At 42.7% G+C, this 22,760-nt stretch overlaps 1 protein-coding gene across 13 annotated transcripts in view; it reads right to left on the bottom strand.

Annotated features, from left to right (window-relative positions):
* The window catches only part of COL23A1 (collagen type XXIII alpha 1 chain), a 587,226-nt gene that overhangs the window by 65,015 nt on the left and 499,451 nt on the right, over positions 1-22,760 (bottom strand). For 9 of the 13 annotated variants that reach the window (XM_077326687.1, XM_077326689.1, XM_077326681.1 and 6 more), the window contains 4 exons: positions 19,654-19,722; positions 10,066-10,182; positions 9,336-9,371; positions 2,485-2,529 (listed from right to left, as the gene is read on the bottom strand). In XM_077326687.1, coding sequence (XP_077182802.1) covers positions 2,485-2,529; positions 9,336-9,371; positions 10,066-10,182; positions 19,654-19,722 — 267 coding nt within the window. The remainder of the gene's footprint in view (positions 1-2,484; positions 2,530-9,335; positions 9,372-10,065; positions 10,183-19,653; positions 19,723-22,760) is intronic. The other 4 variants (XM_077326685.1, XM_077326694.1, XM_077326690.1 and 1 more) reach the window with 2 other exon arrangements.

Below are 22,760 nucleotides of genomic sequence, written 5' to 3'. Positions count from 1 at the left end.
CCACCTGACAAAGTCCGAAGAAGTTAGTCCCACTTTGCTTGGTTATATAAAACATGGCAAGGTGTTGTTGGCAGGAGGATCTTCTGGTTCAATAAAGTATCTGACAAAGTTGTTAAGGCCAGGCGAACAGCCAATAAACTCTAGCAAGTTGATATGCAAAGAAGCCTCTGAAGGAGACCAGCGTCCCTGGGCTGAAGTACCCCCACAATAGGCTCCCTAACCTAGGGAGGCATATTTGATCAAATTTACCTCTAAGGTCCAAAGGCCAAATGGACTTCTCTGCAAAAGATTGTGCCCAACCAACCACCAGTCCAAGGAACGGAGGACTAAGCTAGGAACTGAGAAACGGTGATAGGGGCTATATCTGAAGGGGTTAAATCTCTGAACAAACCAGATCTGGAAGTCCCTCATGTGCCATCTAGCATAGGATACCACAACTATAGCTGTGGCCATCAATCCTAATAACCACTGAATATCCCATATGGGTTGATAGCGTTTCTGTTGCATGGAATGGATGAAAGACTGAAATGGACCTACTCTAGAGGCAGGTAGGAAAGCTGAGCCCCACTGAGAGTTGAGCAAGAAGCCAATAAACTCCACGCTCTGAGATTATTCCAGGCAAGATTTTTCCCTACTCACAACCAACCTCAACTGATTGGAGAGTGACAGGTGAAGTGAATCTGGGAAACTAGTTTTTTCAGGTAAATCTGCTACTAGGAGCCAGTCACACACTGTCAGACTCTGGATTTTAAGAAAGGTGACCACTACAGCCATACATTTTGTAAAGACTCATGGAGCAGTTGCCAACACAAAGGGGAGGACCGTATACTGATAGATGAATTCGTCCTGGTGGAAGCAAAGAAACCTCCTATGAGGCCTATGGATCGCTACATAGGAGGTCAAGTATAGAGCCTTACAGACCCATAGCTAAGACGCTGTAAGGAAAATCCAAGGAAGGATCGCTCTCGTCTTCCTCAGTGGCACAGTCTGATTGACTGACATACACTGGGGAGTAGCTTACTGGAGCACAGTCCACAGGTCTCCAGGTAAGTGGAGGGGCTGCATGATGTTGGATTGGAGCCACCTCAGAGCTTTCCTCCTCAAAATCCAAAGCACACTACTGATGATTGTCTCCCACAATGGAGGGATCCTATAAAGTTGTTCCCATACTGAAGTGCGTCTGCAGAGGATAAGTAAGGTGACCAAAGTTTGTCCCTATGTTTAGACTTGTGGGACTTCTTAGGAGGTATTTTCAATGCCGTGACTCAGCTGAGACAGCAGCAAGTGCAGCCAGTCAGACTGGGGCCTCAGATGCTGAAGATTCAGGTGTCTTAGGAGTGCTTAGGTGTGGTGCCAGCCAAAGCTGTACCTGATCCAACCGAGAGAGAGCTTGACCTCGGAACTGAGGAGCTCTTTGTAACCAACCTCAAAGGGGTAAGTTCTGATGGTCTTAGTGGGAGGAACAGCTGAGGGCCTTCTCCCAAAGAGCTGCTTTGAGCCTGGCTTCTCTATCACAGCGAGCCTTTAGAGTAAACCTCTGGCACACATCACACATGCCGACAGTGTGAGCCTCTCCAAGACAATTTAAACAATGGTCATGTTCAACAGTCATAGGCATTTTAGTGCCACACTGTCCACAGTTTTTTAAAGACTGCCTTAGAAGACACAGCTGAAGAAGTGGCAAATGATGGAGCTCAAACTAGGAAGCCCCCTAATTGCAGTGGCAAAAAGAGAACTGAGGAGGGTGGGTGCTCCACCCTGTAGTCAGATGACCCAACTGACGCGAAAATCTGCACATGTGCAGGTGGTAGGTGCTCTCTTTCGGAGCTTTAGCTAGGGGAGGTTCCAAGCGGCAGGCCTGCACGTGCTCAGTCCCAATGTGGGGATGCCACAACATGATGGACGATGAAATTTTGTATCATATCCCAGGAATTTAAAATCCTTTATTTTTCGGAACCTGGCCTCTGCTCAGTGTATATTTGTTGCTCTCTCCAAACTCGGCATTGCTTTCCACACTTGATATCATCAACTCCATCTCTTTCTTTTCTTGGACTCACCTAAGACAGATGCAGTATATTTTCTATTTGCCTATTTAGCTAACCTTTCCCCCTGTAGAACTTAGTTTGTGTGTGTGTATGTTTTTCTCTGTATGCTTTCTAATAAAATACAAAATCCTTTTTTGGAAACAAATTATGCCTGTTTGTTTCAGGGTTCCCCCTAAGGAACTGAACTCCCGTATACAACCAGGACAAGATTCTGGTTACCTCCCTTTCACTCTGCCAATTCCCCCCAAATTAAGAGCACTTTGTGTAATATCACCACATGTATTTAGACTCTACTGAACACCGTATGCCACAGTTCTGTGGAGCTATTCTGTTTTCTGAATTATGTCATATTAAATCTTTGTCTTTCACTCATTGACAAAAACCATGCATGGATTATAACTATGTAAAAAAATTAAAAAATCAAATAAGTGAAGTGAACCTTTAGACCTTGAATCCCTGGTTCTCCTGGAATTCCAGCATCACCCTGATGAAACAGAACATACATTGGGGACACTGAAATACAAAGGTGTATTATATTTGCTAAGGCCCAGCACCCATCCACCCCCAAAAAAGTCAAACTGGCCCTAAGTCAGAAACTGAGACATTATTATTCAAATGAGAGCTAAATATCTGATAAGTGAGCTCAGTGCTGCTTTGTTTGCCATGTACCTACATCAAGGGGATTTTGTTCCTTGTCAGTGGAATGCAATAAAATTTAATATGTTTATGAAATCTTGTAGCCATATGTTGTGTGTGGTTCCGATTGAGCAATATGTGTTAGTCATAAAGTGCCTTCCATCTCAGCCACAAATACTTGGTGGCCTTTACAAGGTCCATTAAGGCACCAAGATCTTTAACTAGCTAACATAGTCCAAAAAACCACTCATCCATCTGTATACACTCAGCTGCCTTGGGGAAATATGGCACTTAGATTCACTTCTTGCAGGGCCATGTCATATTTCAGCAAACTACTCCATGTGGAACAGCCCTGGGGACACAATAGTAAGGAATGATAAATGTTTCATCCAGTATATCCATGGATATAATCAGTGGTTTGTAACAATGACTCACATGAGAATGGCTGCTGAATTTTTATTTCTTCTCTGTAGTCTTGCAAATGGCTGCTGGGAAATGGGGGCCATAACTAGCAATGTTCCAGATTGGATTTTGCTTACATCATGGAGACAAGACCTCAAAAAGGTGCTACAAAATATGAACATTTATTGGTTTGCAATGGCAGCCTAAGCAGAAAGCTGAAGGCCTCGGTTTGCAAGACCTGAGCACAGCAGTTAACAATAGGATGCTTTGGAGGTCATGAATTCATAAGGTCACTATAATTCAGAAGTCATGTTGACACACACAAGCCCACTGACTTTAATGGACTTTGAATGGTGTCCACTTCTTAGGATGGCACTGCTAAGCTCTCACAGGTGCTATGCCTTGGACCTGATACATTTCAATTGAATAATTTTAGTTTCTTTGAGAAACAGCACATATGTACTTGAAATATTTCAAGCAGAATGCAGAGCAATTTGATATTTAACTACTTTTTGTGGCCCACACACATTCCCATTCAACAAATACAAATGCTGTGATCCTTCTATCTCGACAATGGGGTGGAAGAATAATGGGAATAGGGCTATTGTTCAATCAAATATAGATGCTGTATGTCATGTGTACATAGTGGGAGTTATATGAATGCCTGCTTCCTCTTTGTACATGTAGCACTTCCAGTTTATAGGCTGTGTGAATTTGTAACTTCTCTAATACATGTAGGTATGATTTTATTATCATACCTTTTGCAGGATTAATATTATCTAATATTCAAACATGCAGGAAAGTATAAAACAAGAACATTTTTAACACTCATGATTATTCTAATGTGGGAGGAAACATTACAAATTGCCATTTTAGTGTGTTTTATGAATGCAGTGATACTTGGAAAAATAATCTCATTTTGAAACTTTTCTAGGACTTAACATCACACTACTTTTTTGAGGGGGTAATTTCACATCTTTTAAAATGAAACAAATTTTGCCATACTTAGACACAAATGCAGTGCACTTGGTGGCTGTGGGATATTGTATCTAGTTTTCCCAGTATAAAGCATGATTAACTGATCTGACTAATTTAAGCCAGTGAGTATCTGAGTCTACCATACTTAAAAGTCACACAATCTATTAATAATACAAAAGTTAAATATCTTGACACATTTTAATCAGTATCAACAATATCAATATCATCAACATATAAAAAGAAGACAATCACTGAATGGATAACTATGCAGACCTGGAGAACAGCTACTGTTTTCAGAAGCAAACATCAATTAAACTGGTACGCAACATAATCAGTGTTGCAAGAACCATTTCTCTGTAAAGTGATCTTTTACCACTAGGTAGTGCAGTACGGTCTGATTTCATTGAAACTGCTATGTTCAGCCATGTTGTACATTCAAAGAATTTTCTAATAATCTGCAATTCCAGCATGGAGAAAAAACTCCTACGCTGTTGGCTCTGTGTGCATTTATTTTATTTATTTAGATTTATTTAGATTTATGTGAAGTCCATGTGGACATTATATTATGAGCTCACATATGCTTTAAAAATAATAATAATTTTGACAAAAATGAACACAATATAAAAGTTTAACATAATTAAGTGAAAATGCAATTCAAAATACTAATTACAAAAATAAACAGACAACAAATTTTGCTAGTATAACAAGCAAACAATAATCTGGAAGATGTTTTTCTACAAATCTAATGATATTACTTTATTTATTTAACATACATAGACACAGAAGATTTGCACATTACTGTTCTAAACTGGATGTTATTCATTGTAGGCTGGATTTTGAGTAAAGCGATATATGGATGGGAGTTTCACACAGTGAATTTCCTTCTGTTAATGAGCCACCTCTGAAGTGATATGGTCATTTCAAATAGTGCCACTTTCCCCTTCCACCCTTTTTTGCTGCACAATCTTCCTTGGAGGGTTTTAAAAAATGTTCTAAGTTGAGCACTATAATTCTAAACCAATATAGCACTTCAGTATAGCAATATAGCAATAAAGAATGGGTTTAGTGCTACAGTGCTCAAATTAGAAGGAAAAAAAACACCAAGGAATATTATGCAACAAAAAATGGTGAAGGGAAAACAGTATTATAAGAGGTGTTATGGACATTTTAAACAGCATGCCACACTGATTCAGAAGTGTAATGAAGAGGTAGATTTAGGAAGAAAGCAGTTTCCCTCAAAAGTGGCTCAACCACGTTTTGCTGACCCAACATATCTGGGTTTGAATGTACAGATATAAGTTCTGTTAGCAGATACTTAATAAAACAGGTCTGTCTGAAATAACAGGAAAAAAACCATTAGCAAATGGTTCCTAAAATGGAATACAAAGGCAGCTTGAAAATGGTCATGCACTTCTTACTTATTTGCTCTAGGAAGTACTTCGCTACCTATGTAGTTCTATTGGAAGCAATTGGCAATTTGCTTTATATAATATTCCAAGATTAGTACGTAGTAAGGGTTAAAAACTCTTTGTACTGATGTGTGAGAATTAATAACTGACGTTCCCCCTGGGTATACCAGGTTCGCCCTTAAAAGTAAATAAAAGAAACACTACATGAGATGTCTAAACAGCAGGAAAATATATATTCCAATATACTTTTTACTTAATCAAAGAGCAAATATTAGTTCTAGCTGACATTTAATACATCTTTTCCAATGTTCCAGTAAACCTATGTAATTTTCACCTGCTTTAAGGGTTTAATTGAAAATGACAGCAGGTTGTATTTTGAAGATATGCACTAATTAAATCATACAGATTGCAGTTGTCAAGCATTTATTTCAGGTTATTTCCCCAGAAATTAATACAACTGCTCTGGATACATGGATTAAGGAATACATTTAGAATACAAACGCTGCTATTTTTACTGGCTGGATTTAATGCAAAATGATTCAAAATATCTTATAATACTGATGATGGTTAGATATAGTTGTCATTCTTGCCACTGACATTAAGTGAACCCATTTTAAGATGTATACTGAAAAGCAGGATTAGTAATTAAAAAATAAGTGGCTATGGATGAGAAGATATTTGAAAAACCCACAACTCATGCAAAGCTACTACTAAAACTGAATTATTAAATTGTATACTGCAGCATTCTGTAAGAGTCATAGATAAATCTGATCCAGTGCAAGATGTTTACTTGTAAAATAGATGAAGATTAAACAGTATATGTCTCAAATCCAGAAAACCCCTAGTCGGAGAAATGCAAAGCTGCACCTCTCAGTTGATTACAGCAGAATAAAATTCAGCAATAAGAAACAAAAAGTTCTGCATATGTACAGATACAAGCGAAGAGAAAACCCATAGTAGTGGCATTGTGTTATTTTCATAACTAGTATCAAAGCCCATTTTAAAAATGGGCTTTGAAAGGGGTGGCGGGCAGGAGGGCGTGAGGGGGTGACCGTGGCTCCCTTTGGCCTGCAAAAGGGAGTGGAAATTCCCCCCTATCGGTGGCGACAGGGCTTTGTGGCCCGTAGGGAGGCTCCAAACTCCTCCCTCACTCCCTCCCAACAGGAGTGTACCTGCAGGTCACAAAGCCCTTTCGCTGCCTCTCTCCTCGTGGGCGACAATGGAGGCCGCAGCCACAAGGCTTCTAGCAGGCAAGGAGGGAGGGAGGGAGCTAGAGGGACAATCAGGATGGTCCTGGATGGACAGGGCACCGGACAGTCTCCTCCCAGGAGGCTGTTTCCCAAAATATATAAGGGAGCAAAATAGTGTTAAGGATATGGGGGTTACAAGTGCAGGGGCCTCTTTACACTTGTATGAGATTCCAGTTTTAGTCTAACTTCAGACTCCTAAAGCAGAAAACTGCCCTTGCAACCATTACATCAGCAAGCTCACAGCCAGTGCTTCACAGAAGTCTCAGCTCTCCTAGACTAGAAATTCGAGCAGCTCCAGCCATGGCATTGCCAGGCCTTGGTAGAGCTGCTGGGGTGGCAGGGGAGAACAGACTGCCTGCCAGTGCCTCCCCCCTACCCTGAAAAGGCCCAAGGCCTCCGCCGGTCACAGCTGGCCTTTTGGTGGAGGCAGTGGGGGAACGGACTGCCCCCCCCCCCAGCACCTTCTCCTCACATTGAAAAGGCCCACCAAGGCCTCTCTAGGCCTTGGCTGGCCTGCCCAGGGCATGGTGTTTGTGGCCTAGCACCTGCTTATTCGGGGATACAATGGGCTATATATTCCCTGTCATGTAAGAACATAGTCTGACGAAGGGTGCTTGCACTCGAAAGCTCACGCCTTGATTAAATCTTTGTTGGTCTTAAAGGTGCTACTGGACTCTGATTTTAATGGGCTTTTCTGCTATTTTATAAATGATTTGGATGAAGGGATAGAGGGGGTGCTTATTACATTTGCAGATGACACTAAACTGAGAGGGGTAGCAAACACTCCAGAAGACAGAATCAGGCTAGGAAACTGGGCTAAAATGAATTTCAATAGTGATAAATGTAAAGTTCTTCATTTAGGTAGGAAAAATCATATGCATCACTATAGGAAGGGCAATACTTGTCTTGGCAGTAGTATGTGTGAAAAGGATCTGGTAGTAGACCAGACATTAACATGAGCCAGCAGTGTGACTCAGCAGCTAAAAAGGGCAAACAGTATTTTGGGCTGTATTAAAAGAAGTATAGTGTCCAGATCATATGAGGTAATGTTACCACTTTACTCTGCTCTAGTAAGTCCTCACTTTGAGTACTGTGTTCAGTTTTGGGCATGACTATGGAAGAAAGATGTAGAGAAACTGGAGCATGTCCAGAGGAAGGCAACAAAGATGGTGAGGGGTTTGGAGACCAAGTCAAATGAAGAAAGGTTGGGGGAACTTGGTCTGTTTAGCCTGGAGAGGAGACAACTGAGAGGGGATCTGATAACTATCTTCAAGTATTTAAAGGGCTGCCATGCAGAAGATGGAGCAGAGTTGTTCTCTCTTGCCCTGGAGGGATGGATTTGAGAAGAAGTCAGATAGGCCTACATCTAATGTCTCAAGAAGATACGGCATTCATATTACTACTGATATTGTCGTGGGAATGTAGAAATCTTATCATTGAGAATACATATTAGAGTTATACCAAAGTAAAAATGTATGAAACAAGCAGCAATACAAGTACATGGAAGAGCTTTGAGAAAATAGACTCACCTTCTAATGACAGAGAATCTAATGGTGCAGTGTAGAAAGCTGGCTCATCAAAGCCTACTAGCATCCTGGACAATGTTGTAAGTCTGGCAACTGTTGTCCAGTTTTTAATTTAACACATATAGTGATACTGTATTTTGTGGTAGTGATTAACAAATGAAACCAGAGGCAACAGAAAGAACAATTGGGGACCATTCCGCACTCGTTAAAAAAAGTGAAATCCTTACTATTTGTAAATGCGATTTTTTTGGTATTTTGCATGACATCATGAACATCCAGCATAACATCTGCAAAACAGCTGCTACATCTACCATTTTATAGCACTTGCAGGGAAAGCCCGTGCCAAGTAGCGCTATCATAATGACAGCAGCCAGCAAGCCAGGAGCAAAAGACACGTGCGTTACCAAAGCAGCAAGATCTCCAGCTCCAGTGCCCACCCTTGAGCCCTCCTCCCTCTCTCTTCACCCAGAGCAGGGCTTTCTATTTTTTTAAAAACTGTCTGGGGCAACGAATAGGCACACAATCACCCAGGCAGAGAAAAAAAACCCTTTTCATCACCAGTTTATACTAAAAGCATGTCCCGCAAACCCCAAGAAATCAGGGGGGGGGGAATTAACAGTCTCAACGCTCAGGATTCCAAGAGGGGTGGCATACATGCATAGGCATTTAAATGGAGAACTTCTATTTTAAAAAATTAGCTGGGATCGTGGTCCCTTTAAATGAGGAAGAAAGGTGATTGGCTGCCTGTCTTAATTGACAGAGGGAAGAGAAGAGTGTGTATAGCACATTCACCTCTTCAAGAATTTCAAGCAGGTGTGCAAAATGCCAGGAAGCGTGAGATGGTACCAGAGGAGCCAGCAGGTGGGGAATTCCAGGAGGTGCATTTATATTTAGCGTTACACCATTGCGCTGGTGTAAGGCTTTTTTTTTAATGTGTAAAATGGCCCTTATTATAAGCAGGCAGGCCCAGAGCAAATCCAAAGCAGAAATGGTTCAGACACCTGAGCTAGACTGGGCAATAATTCCATGCTTAGCATGTGAAAATGAATTAATTAGAGCTAGATTTAATATCAAGGACTGTTTACTGACCTTAATACCTGCTTCTCCAGTTTCTCCTGTCTCACCCTAGAAAAATACAAATTCAATAATTTAATCATGGACAAAGAATGAGTTTCTAAAATCCATGTTCCAAAACAAATCTAAAACTCAACAGAGATGAACAGAAGTTTTAAGAAAAGAACTATAAAAATGCTACGGAGACTGGAGATGTAGATTAGTGTTATTCATTAACTAACTAATACATGAAGCTATTGTTCTCTATACATTGTATACTTGGGCTTATACTTGGGTTTATACTAACACAGGTGAGCCACCAGCACTACCTTCATGCCCTAACCTGGATAGTCCAGGCAAACCTGAACTTGTCAGGCCACAGAAGCTAAACAGAGTTGACCCTGGCTAGTACTTGGATGGAAGACCTACAAGGAAAATGAGGGCCATGACACAGAGGCAGGCCATAGCAAACAACCTCTGAATGCATCTTGCCTGCCTGCTAGATAATCCTAGGTCTCCTGGCTGTACTACATACATGCCGTACGATAAATAAAAAACACCTTGATCTCTTAGAACAAATTTAGATGAAACACTCTACCTCAATCATCTTTCCTCATTAGCTCTTGATCAATAATCTGCCATTCTTCCAATAAAAAAGAGTACTCTGGTGATTATTTTCTGAAATACATCATGAGGAGAATAATCCTCCTTGCTACACATGCATATTAGTTTACAACAGCTCCTTTTGCTATTGACTGCTCCTTACAGGGAGGCCTTGGGGTCCCCTTGGGCCATCTTTTCCTGTGTCTCCAGGGGGCCCTCTTGCACCTGGCTGTCCAGGAGGACCTGGGGGGCCAGCAGCGCCATCTTTACCTTGATCCCCCTATAAGAAGTTTAGACAAAACAACATATTGTAAAAAAAAACCCAAAAAACAAAGTCGCCAATGATAAACTGTAGCTGCAAACACTCTGATCAGCACAATGAAGAAAATAGCAGGAGACATGGCAACGGAATTGGTGCGTTTTGAGGATAATAATAAAAGATTCAAGTTGTAAACTGACCCATGTTTATGTAGTATGAAGTCTTACTAAGTACATGTTTTCATTATTCTGGACTTAATTATCTGACAGCACACATGGTGGTTAGCATTTTTAACCCATCAGTGCCCAATTTTAATGTGTGCATGGTACAGAGTGGTAAGGCACAGTGTATTCTTCTGATATTGTCCAGAGACACTGGACTGTAGTGCTCTAGGTCCACAAAGTTACCACAGGTCGTTGAAAAGTCTTCCCTCTTCCAGTGAGAAACAGAAAAAAGAAATATATAAGGACTCATGTTAAAATTCCGCAGCACTACTATGAGAAAGCATGGAATAGAAATACTGTCCACATTGTCTCTCTATGGCTTTTAAATTTACAGAACTTTCTATCCACAAATAATCCTGCTCTCTAGATTCAATAGAAACCTGCCTTAAGATACTGAATGGTAATACAGAATCAATTCAACAAATAGGAAAAGTTCAACCTTTGTAAAACTGGATACTTTAGTGAATTTCCAAATATCCATATGTGCTGAGCCTCAATAAGCACATTAGTTCATTTTAATATGATATCTCAGTGAAATCTAGCATTTGTAAGATCCATTTGTTTATTGAATTAATAACCTGCTTATCTTAAGGCCATGAATTTAGAATTTCCAAATGATTTGGTACTTAAAATTGAATGAAATTGAGAACTGTTTATAGCTGCTCATGTATCTTCAAGCCTATTTAAATCCTACAAGGGCCAGACATACCTGATGAAATATTAACAAGACTAGGGGCAAAGCACGTTGTATCCAAGAATACAATGGGCACTAGAGCTTGGCAGTGGGAAGAGGAAGGGGAGGAGTTGTCCAGGCTGTAAGGGCATGGGGTTGAATGTGTGTTGTATGGTAGCAAATAAGGGCATGGGTATGAAGATATGGGCATAAAGAACCTGTGGTTGGGAATGTTTGTTATGGGAGAGGACTGACCTTTGGGAATTTTGGCATAGTGGTTACAGATGAGCTTTCCAGAGCCATGTCTTCAGATATGTGAAGGGAAAATCAGACTGAAGACTCTTCTTAGGGGGAGATTCCATGGCAACCAATTGCTTCCAGTTCTGCGTCATTTCCCTTCTTGTGTGGCACTGAAGGATGTCCCCCTGCCCTAATATACATGGGGTAGTCACAGTACACAGGTGTCCATCCTGTTCTTTCTGTCTCCATTTTTTCATTGTTGATAAAATGTTATGTACCCAAATACTTCTTTCATGGTTGCTCCTTTAGAAGAAGAACTGGATTTTTGTACTCTGTTGTTTACTACCCAAAGGAGCCTCAAAGAGGTTAACAAACACCTTTTCCCTTCGTCTCCCCACAATAGACAACCTGTGAGGGATGTGGGGCTGTGAGAGGTCTGTGAGAACTGGGAATGGGCAGCAGTGACTCAGCAGGCCTCAGGGGTCTCAAAGCATTTTCCAATCGTCTTCCCTTCCTCTCCCCATAGCGGACTCCCCATAAGGGAGGTGGGGTAGAGAGCCTCACGGGGAAGCTGGCAACCCAAAGAGGGAGTCTCTCTCTGCACAGCAGTCTTTACCTAAGTAAGGTTTTTAATACTGGTTTTTGATTTGCCAGGCCAAGGTTGAAGAAAGTCATTACAGTTCCCATGTCTCTCCAGCCATTTACTTGTTCACTATTTACAGTTTCAGGCTGTAAATATTTATTCAGATCTTCCTGCACTTTCCAGATGCACAGGACTGATAGCTGGTCTGCCTGCCTGCACCCCAGAATACCTACAGTTGCTGGTAAGGGCTGGCCATAGCCCATAGCCCAGGAGGGACCTGCACCACTCCCTCCCAACTGCAGGCAAAAATGGCTGCTTTGAAGGCTGGACTCTGAGGCATTGTACGATTTTGAAGTCCCACCTCCTAGCATCCAGGAATATTTCCAACCCAGGGGTACCCAACCTGCAGGTAGGGCCTGGAGAGCTCCTGGAATTACAGCTCATATTCAGGGTATAAAGATCAGCTCCCCAGGCAGAAAGGGCTACTTTGGACAGGGTTGTGGTAGAGAAGAAACATCTAAGGCCTCCCACACAGGTTGTTGTTGAATTGAAAGACTTGAGGCCTACTGCACAGGGTTGTTGTGCAGATGAAACAGGAGACAAAAGAACCTCTGCAACAGCATCCATTTTCATCTGCAGACTAATGCTGTGCAGTGGCCTCAAATCTGCAGAGAGTTGCAAAGAAAGACACATGGCTTGGCTATGTCTAACCCCTGTCCAGAGCAGTATTTAAAGTGAGAAGGGGCTTTTCTGTGGCCTCCCTGTCAACCAAGTTTGGCAGAAGGGGAAATTCCCCTCCCCCCCAAAAAAGGAATGCCCTCAGGCTCCCTTGTGTTGCTCTTGGAAAGGCCTCCCTCCCCTCAGTCAGGGCGTGTCAGAGGCTCCTTTGTAGCAGGCCTGAAGGGAGGGGGAGGGAATGCACTCTCCAGCCTCCTGCCAGCTCTGTCAGGGTTCTGAGGCAATTCACAGTTGGACATGACAGTAAGGACAGCCTTGGGGCGAAAAGGGCTGGTACAGCCTGTGTTCCCAAGCCCCTTGGCAACCCTACTGACCTTCTCTCCCAGCGGTGGTCAGGAGCACTGGCAGCGATGTCATTAGATTGCCCCTGATTGGGCTGGGTGAATGGAACTCTGGTCTGTCCTGGTGAGGGCCCAATTGGAAGGCATTAAGCACCTTCTGATTGGCCCCTCCGCTTGTCAGTCCGAGGCCAAGGGCTAATCCGAGAGTTTTGATCACGGACTCAGCCCACCCCAACCGTCCTTACTGTTTTATTAAGAGAGAAGATAGATTGTAATGCAGTGTATGTAGAAAATATAAAGCAACGTCTTTAATGTAATGGGACTAGATTTTATATCAGGAATACACAGTTGATTGAATTGCTAGCATAAATCTGATATCATGTTCACAGTAGGTTACTGGCAAAATCCAGAGAAATTACAAAGGAATCAAGACAAGTGTAATGATGGATTCATATTAAATGCACTCATGGTGATGGATCCTACTTAAGGACCATGAAAGTATCACTGATCTTCCCTGATTTCCCCTCTCTCCAGAGCCATTTCTGATCCCAGTTTAGTTTATTCCTGGGGTCCTGGCACGTGTGTGGAGTAACAGCCAAATGGGTTAAGAATGCTGCTAAAGGGAGAGGGAAGGTGATGAAATCACTCCTTTCTTCTATTGTCAGTGGAGATTTCCCTTATAGAAGAGGCAGAAGGGAGCAATTCCCTCTCCTCCTTCCTTCCCACTCCAGCTTCCTGAGCCATATGGTTATTATGCGATGCAAATCCCATGGCACCTAAAATAAAACTTGCTTGGGATCAGAAATGACTTGGCCGGGGGGTGGAGGCCAAGAAAATTTCAACCGTTAGCACATTCCACTGCCAAACTGGATCCAACCCATAAGGCACACAATAGGTACAATCCAGAGCGGGGGTAGTCAAACTGTGGCCCTCCAGATGTCCATGGACTACAATTCCCATGAGCCCCTGCCAGCATTTTCTGGCAGGGGCTCATGGGAATTGTAGTCCATGGACATCTGGAGGGCCGCAGTTTGACTACCCCTGATCCAGAGTAATGTGCTGACAAGTGTGTATGTTCAGAGAGGATTTTTAATTTTTGTTTTCTGCAAAGGGCAGTCTCTTGTCCTCAAATGACAAAGCAATTTGAAATTTCAATTAGTATCCAAGGCAGATTCCAACACAGGATGGGTAACTACTCCTTATGTGGAAATTAAAATTCTCTAATACAAGTATCCATTATTGTTTAAATGTTCAAAATCCTGTTCACAGCATCTCCACAATGGCTACCATCTGTCCCTCTTAATAAAACAGTAAGAAGGGTTGGGGTGGGCTAAGTCCGGGATCAAAACTCCTGGATTGGCCCCTTGGCCCTGGACTGACAAGCGGAGGGGCCAATAGGAAGGCGCAAAGCACCTTCCTATTGGGCCCTCACTAGGGCAGACCAGAGTTCCAGGGCAATCAGGAGACATTGCTGCCACACTGCTCCTGACCACCGCAGGGAGAGGAGGTCAGCAGGGCTGCCTAGGGGAATGAGAACAGAGGTTTGGACAGGCTGCGCCAGCCCTTTTCGCCCTAACGTTCCATGGGGAGGGAGGTATTTCCAAGAGCAACGCAGGGGATCCTGGGGGCATTCCTTCTGAGGGTGGGGAACATTGCCCTTCTGTCAAACAGTTGGCTGACAGGGAGGCCACAGAAAAGCCCCTTCTCACTTTAAATACTGCTCTGGCCGGGGGTTAGACACAGCCAAGTCATGTGTCTTTCTTCTTTGCAACCTCTGCAGATTTGAGGCCTACTGCACAGTGCTATTCTGCAGACAAAACTGGTTCTTTTGTCTCCTGTTTCATCTGCACAACAACCCTGTGAAGTAGGCCTCAAGTCTTTCAATTCAACAACAACCTGTGTGGGAGGCCTTAAATGTTTCTTCTCTACCACAACCCTGTCCAAAGTAGCCCTTTCTGCCTGGGGAACTGATATTTATACTCTGCAGGTGAGCTGTAATTCCAGGAGATCTCCAGGCCCTACCTGCAGGTTGGCTACTCCTGGGTTGAAAATATTCCTGAAGGTTTGGAGGTGGGACTTCAAAATCGTACAATGCCTCAGAGTCCAGCCTTCAAAGCAGCCATTTTTGCTTGCAGTTGGGAGGGAGTGGTGCAGGTGTGTCCCTTCTGGACTATGGGTTGTGACCAGCCCTTACCAGCAACTGTTTGTATTCTGGAGCACAGACAGGCAGACCAGCATCAGTCTTGTGTGTCTGGAAAGTGCAGAAAGATCTAAATAGATATTTACAGCCTGAAACTGTAAATAGTGAACAAGTAAATGGCTGGAGAGACATGGGAACTGTAATGACTTTCTTCAACCTTGGCCTGACAAATAAAAAACCAGTATAAAAACCTTACTAATGTCGACTTCCGGCTAAGATGTCGTTCTGAGAGGGTTGCAGGGCATCTGCTCTGCTATCTCTGAAGCCTGACAGGGGTCAATCGCCCAAGCAATTGGCAGAAAAGAGGAGGGGTACGCAAACCCCACCTCATCTTTCTACCCAGGAAGCTCTTGGGGCCGTCTCCAATCCTTTAGGGAGTATATCTCCCTGGATTATAGGCTGTCAGCGTTTCAGGTCCAGACGACGACTGCCATATTCTATCTCGGACTCTCTTTTCTCTCTTTAATCTTAAAGCATCTGCTTCAACCCTACACGACGATTTACTGCAAATGAATGTTGTGAACTGAGGGGAGGACATCGGTTGAGTTCCAAAACATCATTTACTGCAAGTATCTCTCGGGTTTTTTTTCTCCGTCTCTCTTCCTTTGTTCCCCCCCTCCTTTTACTCTGCTCTGCCCGAAGCCACCTCATTATGAGGCAGGCTAATTCTCCTAACTAAGCAGAAGAAGGACTCAAATCAACTCAAATTAATTGGCAAAAGCTCTTACTGCAATTGTTTTGGTTTTTGGAGATAAAAGAGCTGTTAATGGGAAGATCTCACGAGAACTCTGTTCCAGCATGAGAATATCTGCCTTACTGACTTCAATACGCCATATGCCTGTGCCAGAACGTCAGAGGATAAAACAGAGGACCTCTACTGGCCACTTGTAAAATTGTCTGAGGCTGGTTGTTGATTTTCAAGCCAAAAACATGTCTATGTTAAAAAGATTGGCTCATCTAATAGAGAAACAAACCCAAGATTTGAAAGCATTTACAGAAGGATTGCTCAAAAATATTTTCAAGGAGATCCAAGACAGCAAGGAAGAAGTCTCCAACAGGAATGATGGATCAATAACAGTGGCTGATGACAGCTCTAAACAAGGTGGAAAACCAACAGTAGAAGAGAAATCTGAAATTCTGGAGACGGAAAAGGGGATGTTGGAGTTCTGCAGCCCAGATAAGGACACCCTTTTTAAAAAGACATACAGCCATCTCAAAGCAACAGTGTACAAAAATCAATCAAAAGATATATGGATCTGTAGTGAAAGTAACCGATTTAAAGGAGCTCTTTGGGAAAAAAACTGTATTGATACTGGAGTCCAGGAGGTGCAACGGCCTCAAGATTTATCGATGCATATTCTGCGGGAAAGAGTACAACTGCACTTTCTACGCCAAAGGCCAATGGGACAGAATATAAGTCTACGGGAACGACAAGATGTAGCAAGCCTCGAGATGAGACCCCCTTAAGAAGACCGAAAGCTCATATTGTTCTATGTTTAATGTTAAGCATTTAACCTAAACATGGAAACTTACTATTCTCTGTATTAATAACTTATACTGTATTCTATATTTCTATTTTTATGAAAAAGGGGAAGCAGTGTTTTTTCTCTCTATTGTTTCTTTTCTTTTGTAGGCATATAGGTAATATAATCGTTAGTGTTGGAAATATCAAACGGGGTTTCCCCCCCTTATTTTTTATTTTTTCTTTATTAGTGTATTGTTATAGGGCCAAAGCTCACACTGATCTGTAGAAAATGTTTAATGTTAAGCTCTCAACTTAAATCTGAAAATATACATGTCAGGACGGCTCTCAGAATGGGTCAAGTATAAATTGTTTTGTAGAGGTATCTATATTAAGGATAAGGAGAAGCTATGAAATCCTCTTGTAATTTTTTTTTGTACATCTTTTTTAAATGTAGTGGAAATGTGGTTTATATCATTGTGTTTATATCATTGTGTAGTTAATGTGGGGTCGTACATTTTCAAATGATGATTATATTCTATATTTTACTGTTCTTTGTATTAATAACTCGTATTGCCTTCTATATTTCTATCTTTATGAAAATAAAAAAAACTTGTATATAAAAAAAACCTTACTAATGTCAAGACTGCTATGCAGAGAGAGACCTCCTCTTAGGGTTGCCAGCTTCCACGTGAGGCTCTCTAACCCACCTCCCTCATGGGGAGTCTGCTATGGGGAGAGGAAGGGAAGACGATTGGAAAATGCTTTGAGACACCTGAGGCCTGCTGAGTCACTGCTGCCAATTCCCATTTCTCTCAGATCTCTCACAGCCCCACATCCCTCACAGGTTGACTATTGTGGGGAGAAGAAGGGAAAAGGTGTTTGTAAACCACTTTGAGAGAGGGTACAAAAATTCGTTCTTCTTCTAAGGAGCAATCATGAAAGAAGCATGTGGGCACATAACATTTTATCAACAGTGAAAAATGGAGAAGAAGAAACAGAGAGGACTCCTGTGTACTGTGACTACCCCATGTGTATTACGGCAGGGGGACATTTTGGTGTCTGTGGCCTAATTCACACATGAAGGGAAATGACGCAGAACTGGAAGGAATTGGTTGTCTTCCCCTAAGAAGAGTCTCCAATCTGATTTTCCCTTCACATATCTGAAGACATGGCTCTGGAAAGCTCATCTGTAACCACTATGTCACAATTCCCAAAGGTCAGTCCTCTCCCACACTCAGTGAACATTCCAAACCACAGGTTCTTGACACCGATATTTCCACACCCATGCCCTCATTTGCCAGCATGCCACCACAACCTCTCACAGAACACACACATTCAATCCCATGCCCTTAGAGAGTGGACAACTCCTCCCCTTCCTCTTCCCACTGCCAAGCTCTAGCGCCCGTTGTATTCTTGGATACAACTGATTTTGTCCCTAGTTATATATGTCCTGCTGATAATTTAACTAGAAAAGGGGCTTGCTAAAATGAACAGAAGACTGACACCATATCTCTGAGATATATCATTTGAATGACACCGGCTACCAATTATCATTATTGTCACATGGAATATAATCTGTTGTGAAATTTAAGAACCCAAGCACTGAAGGAAAGATCATTTCAGCATACGGAGATGGCATTAACTCCCCCCCCACTAGACCATAAAATCCTTTATAACATCTGGACAGGATGTCCACAGTGACAGACTTGTATTTAATGTCATCCTACCATGAATCAGAACCATAACTATATGAGGCTACGCTTGACATCCATGGAAAGTTCCAGTTCAGAAATTGCCTTACTGAATAACTGTGACAGAACTGGTTCCTATTTTCTTATTAATTATTTTGCAGTTTGCCATTATTATTTGCAGTTGGCATACTAAAACTGTAATGACCCTGAAAATTAAACATTTCAAAATCACAGCTGCTTTCCAACATGGGTTTATCCAATACACCAGAAAGCAAGATCTTGACCAATTTTCAAATTCTAATTTTCAAAATTCAATTACTGTGACCAAGAAAAGATTTGTCTAGTCAGGAAATAAAGATTTGTCTAGTCAGGACTCACTAAATATATCCCTTCTCCACATTTTCTTACAGAAAGCTTATCCCTGATGAAGTTCAATCATGGACCAAAAATAGGACTTGGGATTTAAAATGCAGTGCCTTGGTCTATGTATAGATCTATGTTTATATGTATATAAGCAATTCTGGTCAGCAACCAAAAGTATTTCACATATTTATTTATTTATTTATTTATTTATTTATTCATCCATCCATCCATCCATCCATCCATCCATCCATCCATCCATCCATCCATCCATCCATCCATCCATCCATCCATTCATTCATTCATTCATTCATTCATTCATTCATTCATTCATTCATTCATTCATTCACATTTATATACTGCCCTCCCCAAAGGTGAATTGTGACATTCACTGAGGCTGAATTGTGCTCATAACAAGTGTTGGCAGAGTATGTATGCTTTGGTGGAAGCAAGTCCTGTATACTCTAAACATGATTGCATTAAGCTGTATGAATGTGGTTTCAAGCTCTGGGTTAGGAAATATCTGGAGGTTTTGGGGGTGGAGCCCAGGCAGGGAAGGGTGTGGGAAGATGAGGGACTTCAGCAGGGTATAATGCCATAGAGTCCACTCTCAAAACAGGCATTTTCTCCATGGGAACAGATTGGGGTCACCTGTGGATCAACTATTATAGGAACTCCCCAGGTACTACCTGGAGGTTGGCAATTCTACTTATATGTAAGATCAGCCAGATCACTGTTTAAAATTGTGTGATGCTTATCCATATAAGGATTTGTTTTTCCTTTCTTGTAATATAGTGGCAACTATTGAACAACAAATAAACAATTCTGATACCACGTAGTCCTGCTACGTAGTCCACTTTCTTTATTAATTACATTTGTTAAGAGGTATTATTAGACCGTAAAAGGGATTTAAAAAACCACCGGGAGAATAAAATGACAGAAACGAAAGAGACGTTATTAGAACATAAATTAGAACAGTAAAAAAGGAAAACCTCACAAGAAAACACAGCAAACCACAGGTCTATAATCAATTCTACCTTAAGGATTCGTCGGCTAAAAATAGGCTGATCAGAGAGAAATCCATGACTAAGGCGAGGAAAAGCCATCTAGTCAATGTGTGGCAGGAAAGACAAAGAGGTCAGGAGAAATGTTATGATAGAGTAAATTTCAAAAGTTCATTCAGCATTACTTAACAGAGGGTTTCCAGTAGTGAAGAACTGGTATTTTGGGGGAATAACCAAGAAACAGCAACAAAAATCACTTTAAAATACATTCTTCACTAGATGCCATATGGGGTGGTATGAGACCAAACATTTATTCATTAGTTCATCAGCTGCAAAAATAAATAACACAAGCCCTTCTTATTCATTCCATTAATTCATAGTGATAGCAATCTCAAAGGGATAACAACATAATTTTACTTCAAGAGACATAATTTGATAGCCAAATGCTTGTATCAGTTGCACCACTGGGAAAGACTTCCTTTTTGGAAGACTACACAGCTAAATTTCAGCTGGCTGCTATTAACTGGAGAATGTTTTTCTTGGGAGGAGGGTATATTTTGTGTTTCCGTTTTGAACAGAGATGTTGAATTATAAATGTTCTATTTTATACTTTTTTAGTAATCAAGGTGTCTTCAATTGCTGTGAGAAACTTAAGAAAGAACCTTAAGCTTGGCTGCCTTAACAATCAACTCTTTCAGATAGAAGACATTTATAAGAGCCCAAGAAACCTCTTTTTAATGTATTGAAAATATATATACAATTGATGGTATATAGGTGCAGGTGTTTTTTTTTGTATCATCTTAGAAACAAAAATGAATATGCTAAAAATATCTCCTAAAAATGCCTACAAGGATCAAATCCTAAATTTCTCTGTAGTTCTGGAATCAAATAATTTTGATTCTGATATAGAAGCTGATCGGTGAGAAATGTGGACAAGAAACACAGAAGTGGAACCAGAAGCATTTCTCTTTGGTTTTGATAAAGGATCGAACAGTTTAGTTTATGACACAACAGAATGTCAATTGCTTTAATTGAGGAGGTCTGTTGATTCCCAAGTTGCATTTAGCATATCTCACACAGATGTTTTTCAGCCTCTTCATCTAACTGTTGTCCTGGGGCAAGTGTCGTTAAATTAAACATAGAATGATTTGCTTGAATGCATGAATGACTCAAATCTCAGCTGAAGGACAGACTAGCCTCTCACTACTGCAGATCTTGTTTGATATTAACTGCCAGCAACGTCAGAGTAGTAGCACATGTTAAAAGGGGAAACATTAGTCAGGGCTAAGGCAGGACAGCCCCAATGGGCTCATGGCGGGTAACATAATCTTAAAACCCCATTAAAACACACCCATTAAAAGACTTAAAAATGTATAACATGATGGGCAATCTCCCAACCTACTTCCCCATCCCAACTAGAGGTGTTGAAAGCATGGGGCAGCCTGATATCCAAAGGCCCACAACTTCCCTTCGCCGGAGGGGGGGGGGGCAGCCGATCTCCTCCGCTGGTCCCAGCCTCAACCATAAACCCGGCGGAAGAGCTCCGTTTTGGAGGCCCTGCGGAAAGATGTCAAATCTCGCAGGGCCCACAGCTCACCCGGGAGCTCATTTCACCAGGTAGGGGCCAGGACCGAAAAGGCCCTGGCCCTGGTCGAGGCTAGGCACGCCTCCCTGGGGCCGGGAACAACCAATAGGTTTTCCCCCACAGAGTGTAAGGCCCTGCGGGGAACATAGGGTGGTAGGCGGTCCCACAGGTATGTGGGGCCCAACCCGCGTATAGCCTTAAAGGTTAAAACCAACACCTTGAACTGAATCCGGGTAGCAATGGGCAACCAGTGCAGCTGCCTCAGCACAAGCTGGATGTGGGCCCTCCAAGGTGTCACAGTAAGGACCCTAGCAGCTGCATTCTGCACTAGCTGAAGTTTCCGGACTAAGGACAAGGGTAAGCCTGCCCGCGTAAAGCGAGTTACAGTAATCTAGTAGCCGGGCCTGGTGAAGATGGAAAAATGTCTGGCCTGCTACTCTTTTGACCTGTGGCTCCATAGTCAGGGAGGCATCAATGGTCACCCCCAAATTCCTGGCTTGGGGCGCAATGGTAAGTTGCACTCCTGCCACGGTGGGTAAGCGTGCTTCCTGATCCTGCCCCCTACTTCCCAGCCACAGGACCTCCATCTTGGAGGGGTTGAATTTCAGGCAACTCTGCTTAAACCATTCAGACACTGCTTCCAAACATCTGGCAAATGGTTCTGGGGGGGAGTCCAGGCGGCCGTCCATAAGGAGATAGAGCTGGGTGTCATCAGTGTACTGATGGCAACCCAGTCTATAACTCCACACCAGCTGTGCCAGAGGGCGCATGAAGATGTTAAGCAATCTAGGGGAGAGAACCACCCCCTGTGGGACCCCACAAGGGAGTTTATAAGGGCGCGAGAAGTCCTCCCCAACTGCTACCCTTTGAGTCCAATTCTGGAGAAAGGAGAATATCCAGCGCAAGGCTGTGCCCCCTACCCCCGTGCTGACAAGGCAGCAGACCAGCAAGTCATGATCCACGATGTCAAAAGCCGACGATAGGTCCAAAAGAACCAAAACGTCTGACTCGCCTCTATCCAGCTGGCGACGGAGACCATCCAATAGGGCAACCAACACCGACTGCACCCTGTGGCCAGGATGGAAGCCAGACTGATATGGATTGAGTGCCAAAGTTTCCTCCAAGAAAGCAAGGAGCTGGTCCACCGTAGCCCTGTCCAGCACCTTGCCCAGGAACACTAAATGCGACACTGGGTGGTAGCTGGCAGGGTCCCATGGGTCCAGCATAGATTTTTTCAGGAGAGGGCGAACCACCGCCTCCTTGAGCCACTCAGGGAATTCCCCGGACTCCAGGGAGAGGTTGATGATGTCCCTGAGTTGGCCTCCTATCTCCTGGCCCCCTCCTTTGAGGAGCCAAGAGGGGCAGGGATCAAGGGGGCAGCTGGTCGCCCTGACCGACCCCAACAACTTGTCCACTTCAGAAGAAGAGAGCTGCCTAAAGCCACCAAACCTCACTACCAAAGGTGGCCAGCGGGTCTCCAGTTCATTAACTGTATTAATTGTGGCCGGAAGGTCACGGCAGAGCGACAAGTCTTTATCCGCAAAATAGCTTGCTA

The sequence above is a fragment of the Paroedura picta genome, chromosome 3 (assembly GCF_049243985.1).
Source record: "Paroedura picta isolate Pp20150507F chromosome 3, Ppicta_v3.0, whole genome shotgun sequence".
NCBI lineage: Eukaryota > Metazoa > Chordata > Lepidosauria > Squamata > Gekkonidae > Paroedura > Paroedura picta.
The sequence above is the reverse complement of the archived record's forward strand: the minus strand, read 5'-3'. Positions and strand labels throughout refer to the sequence as shown.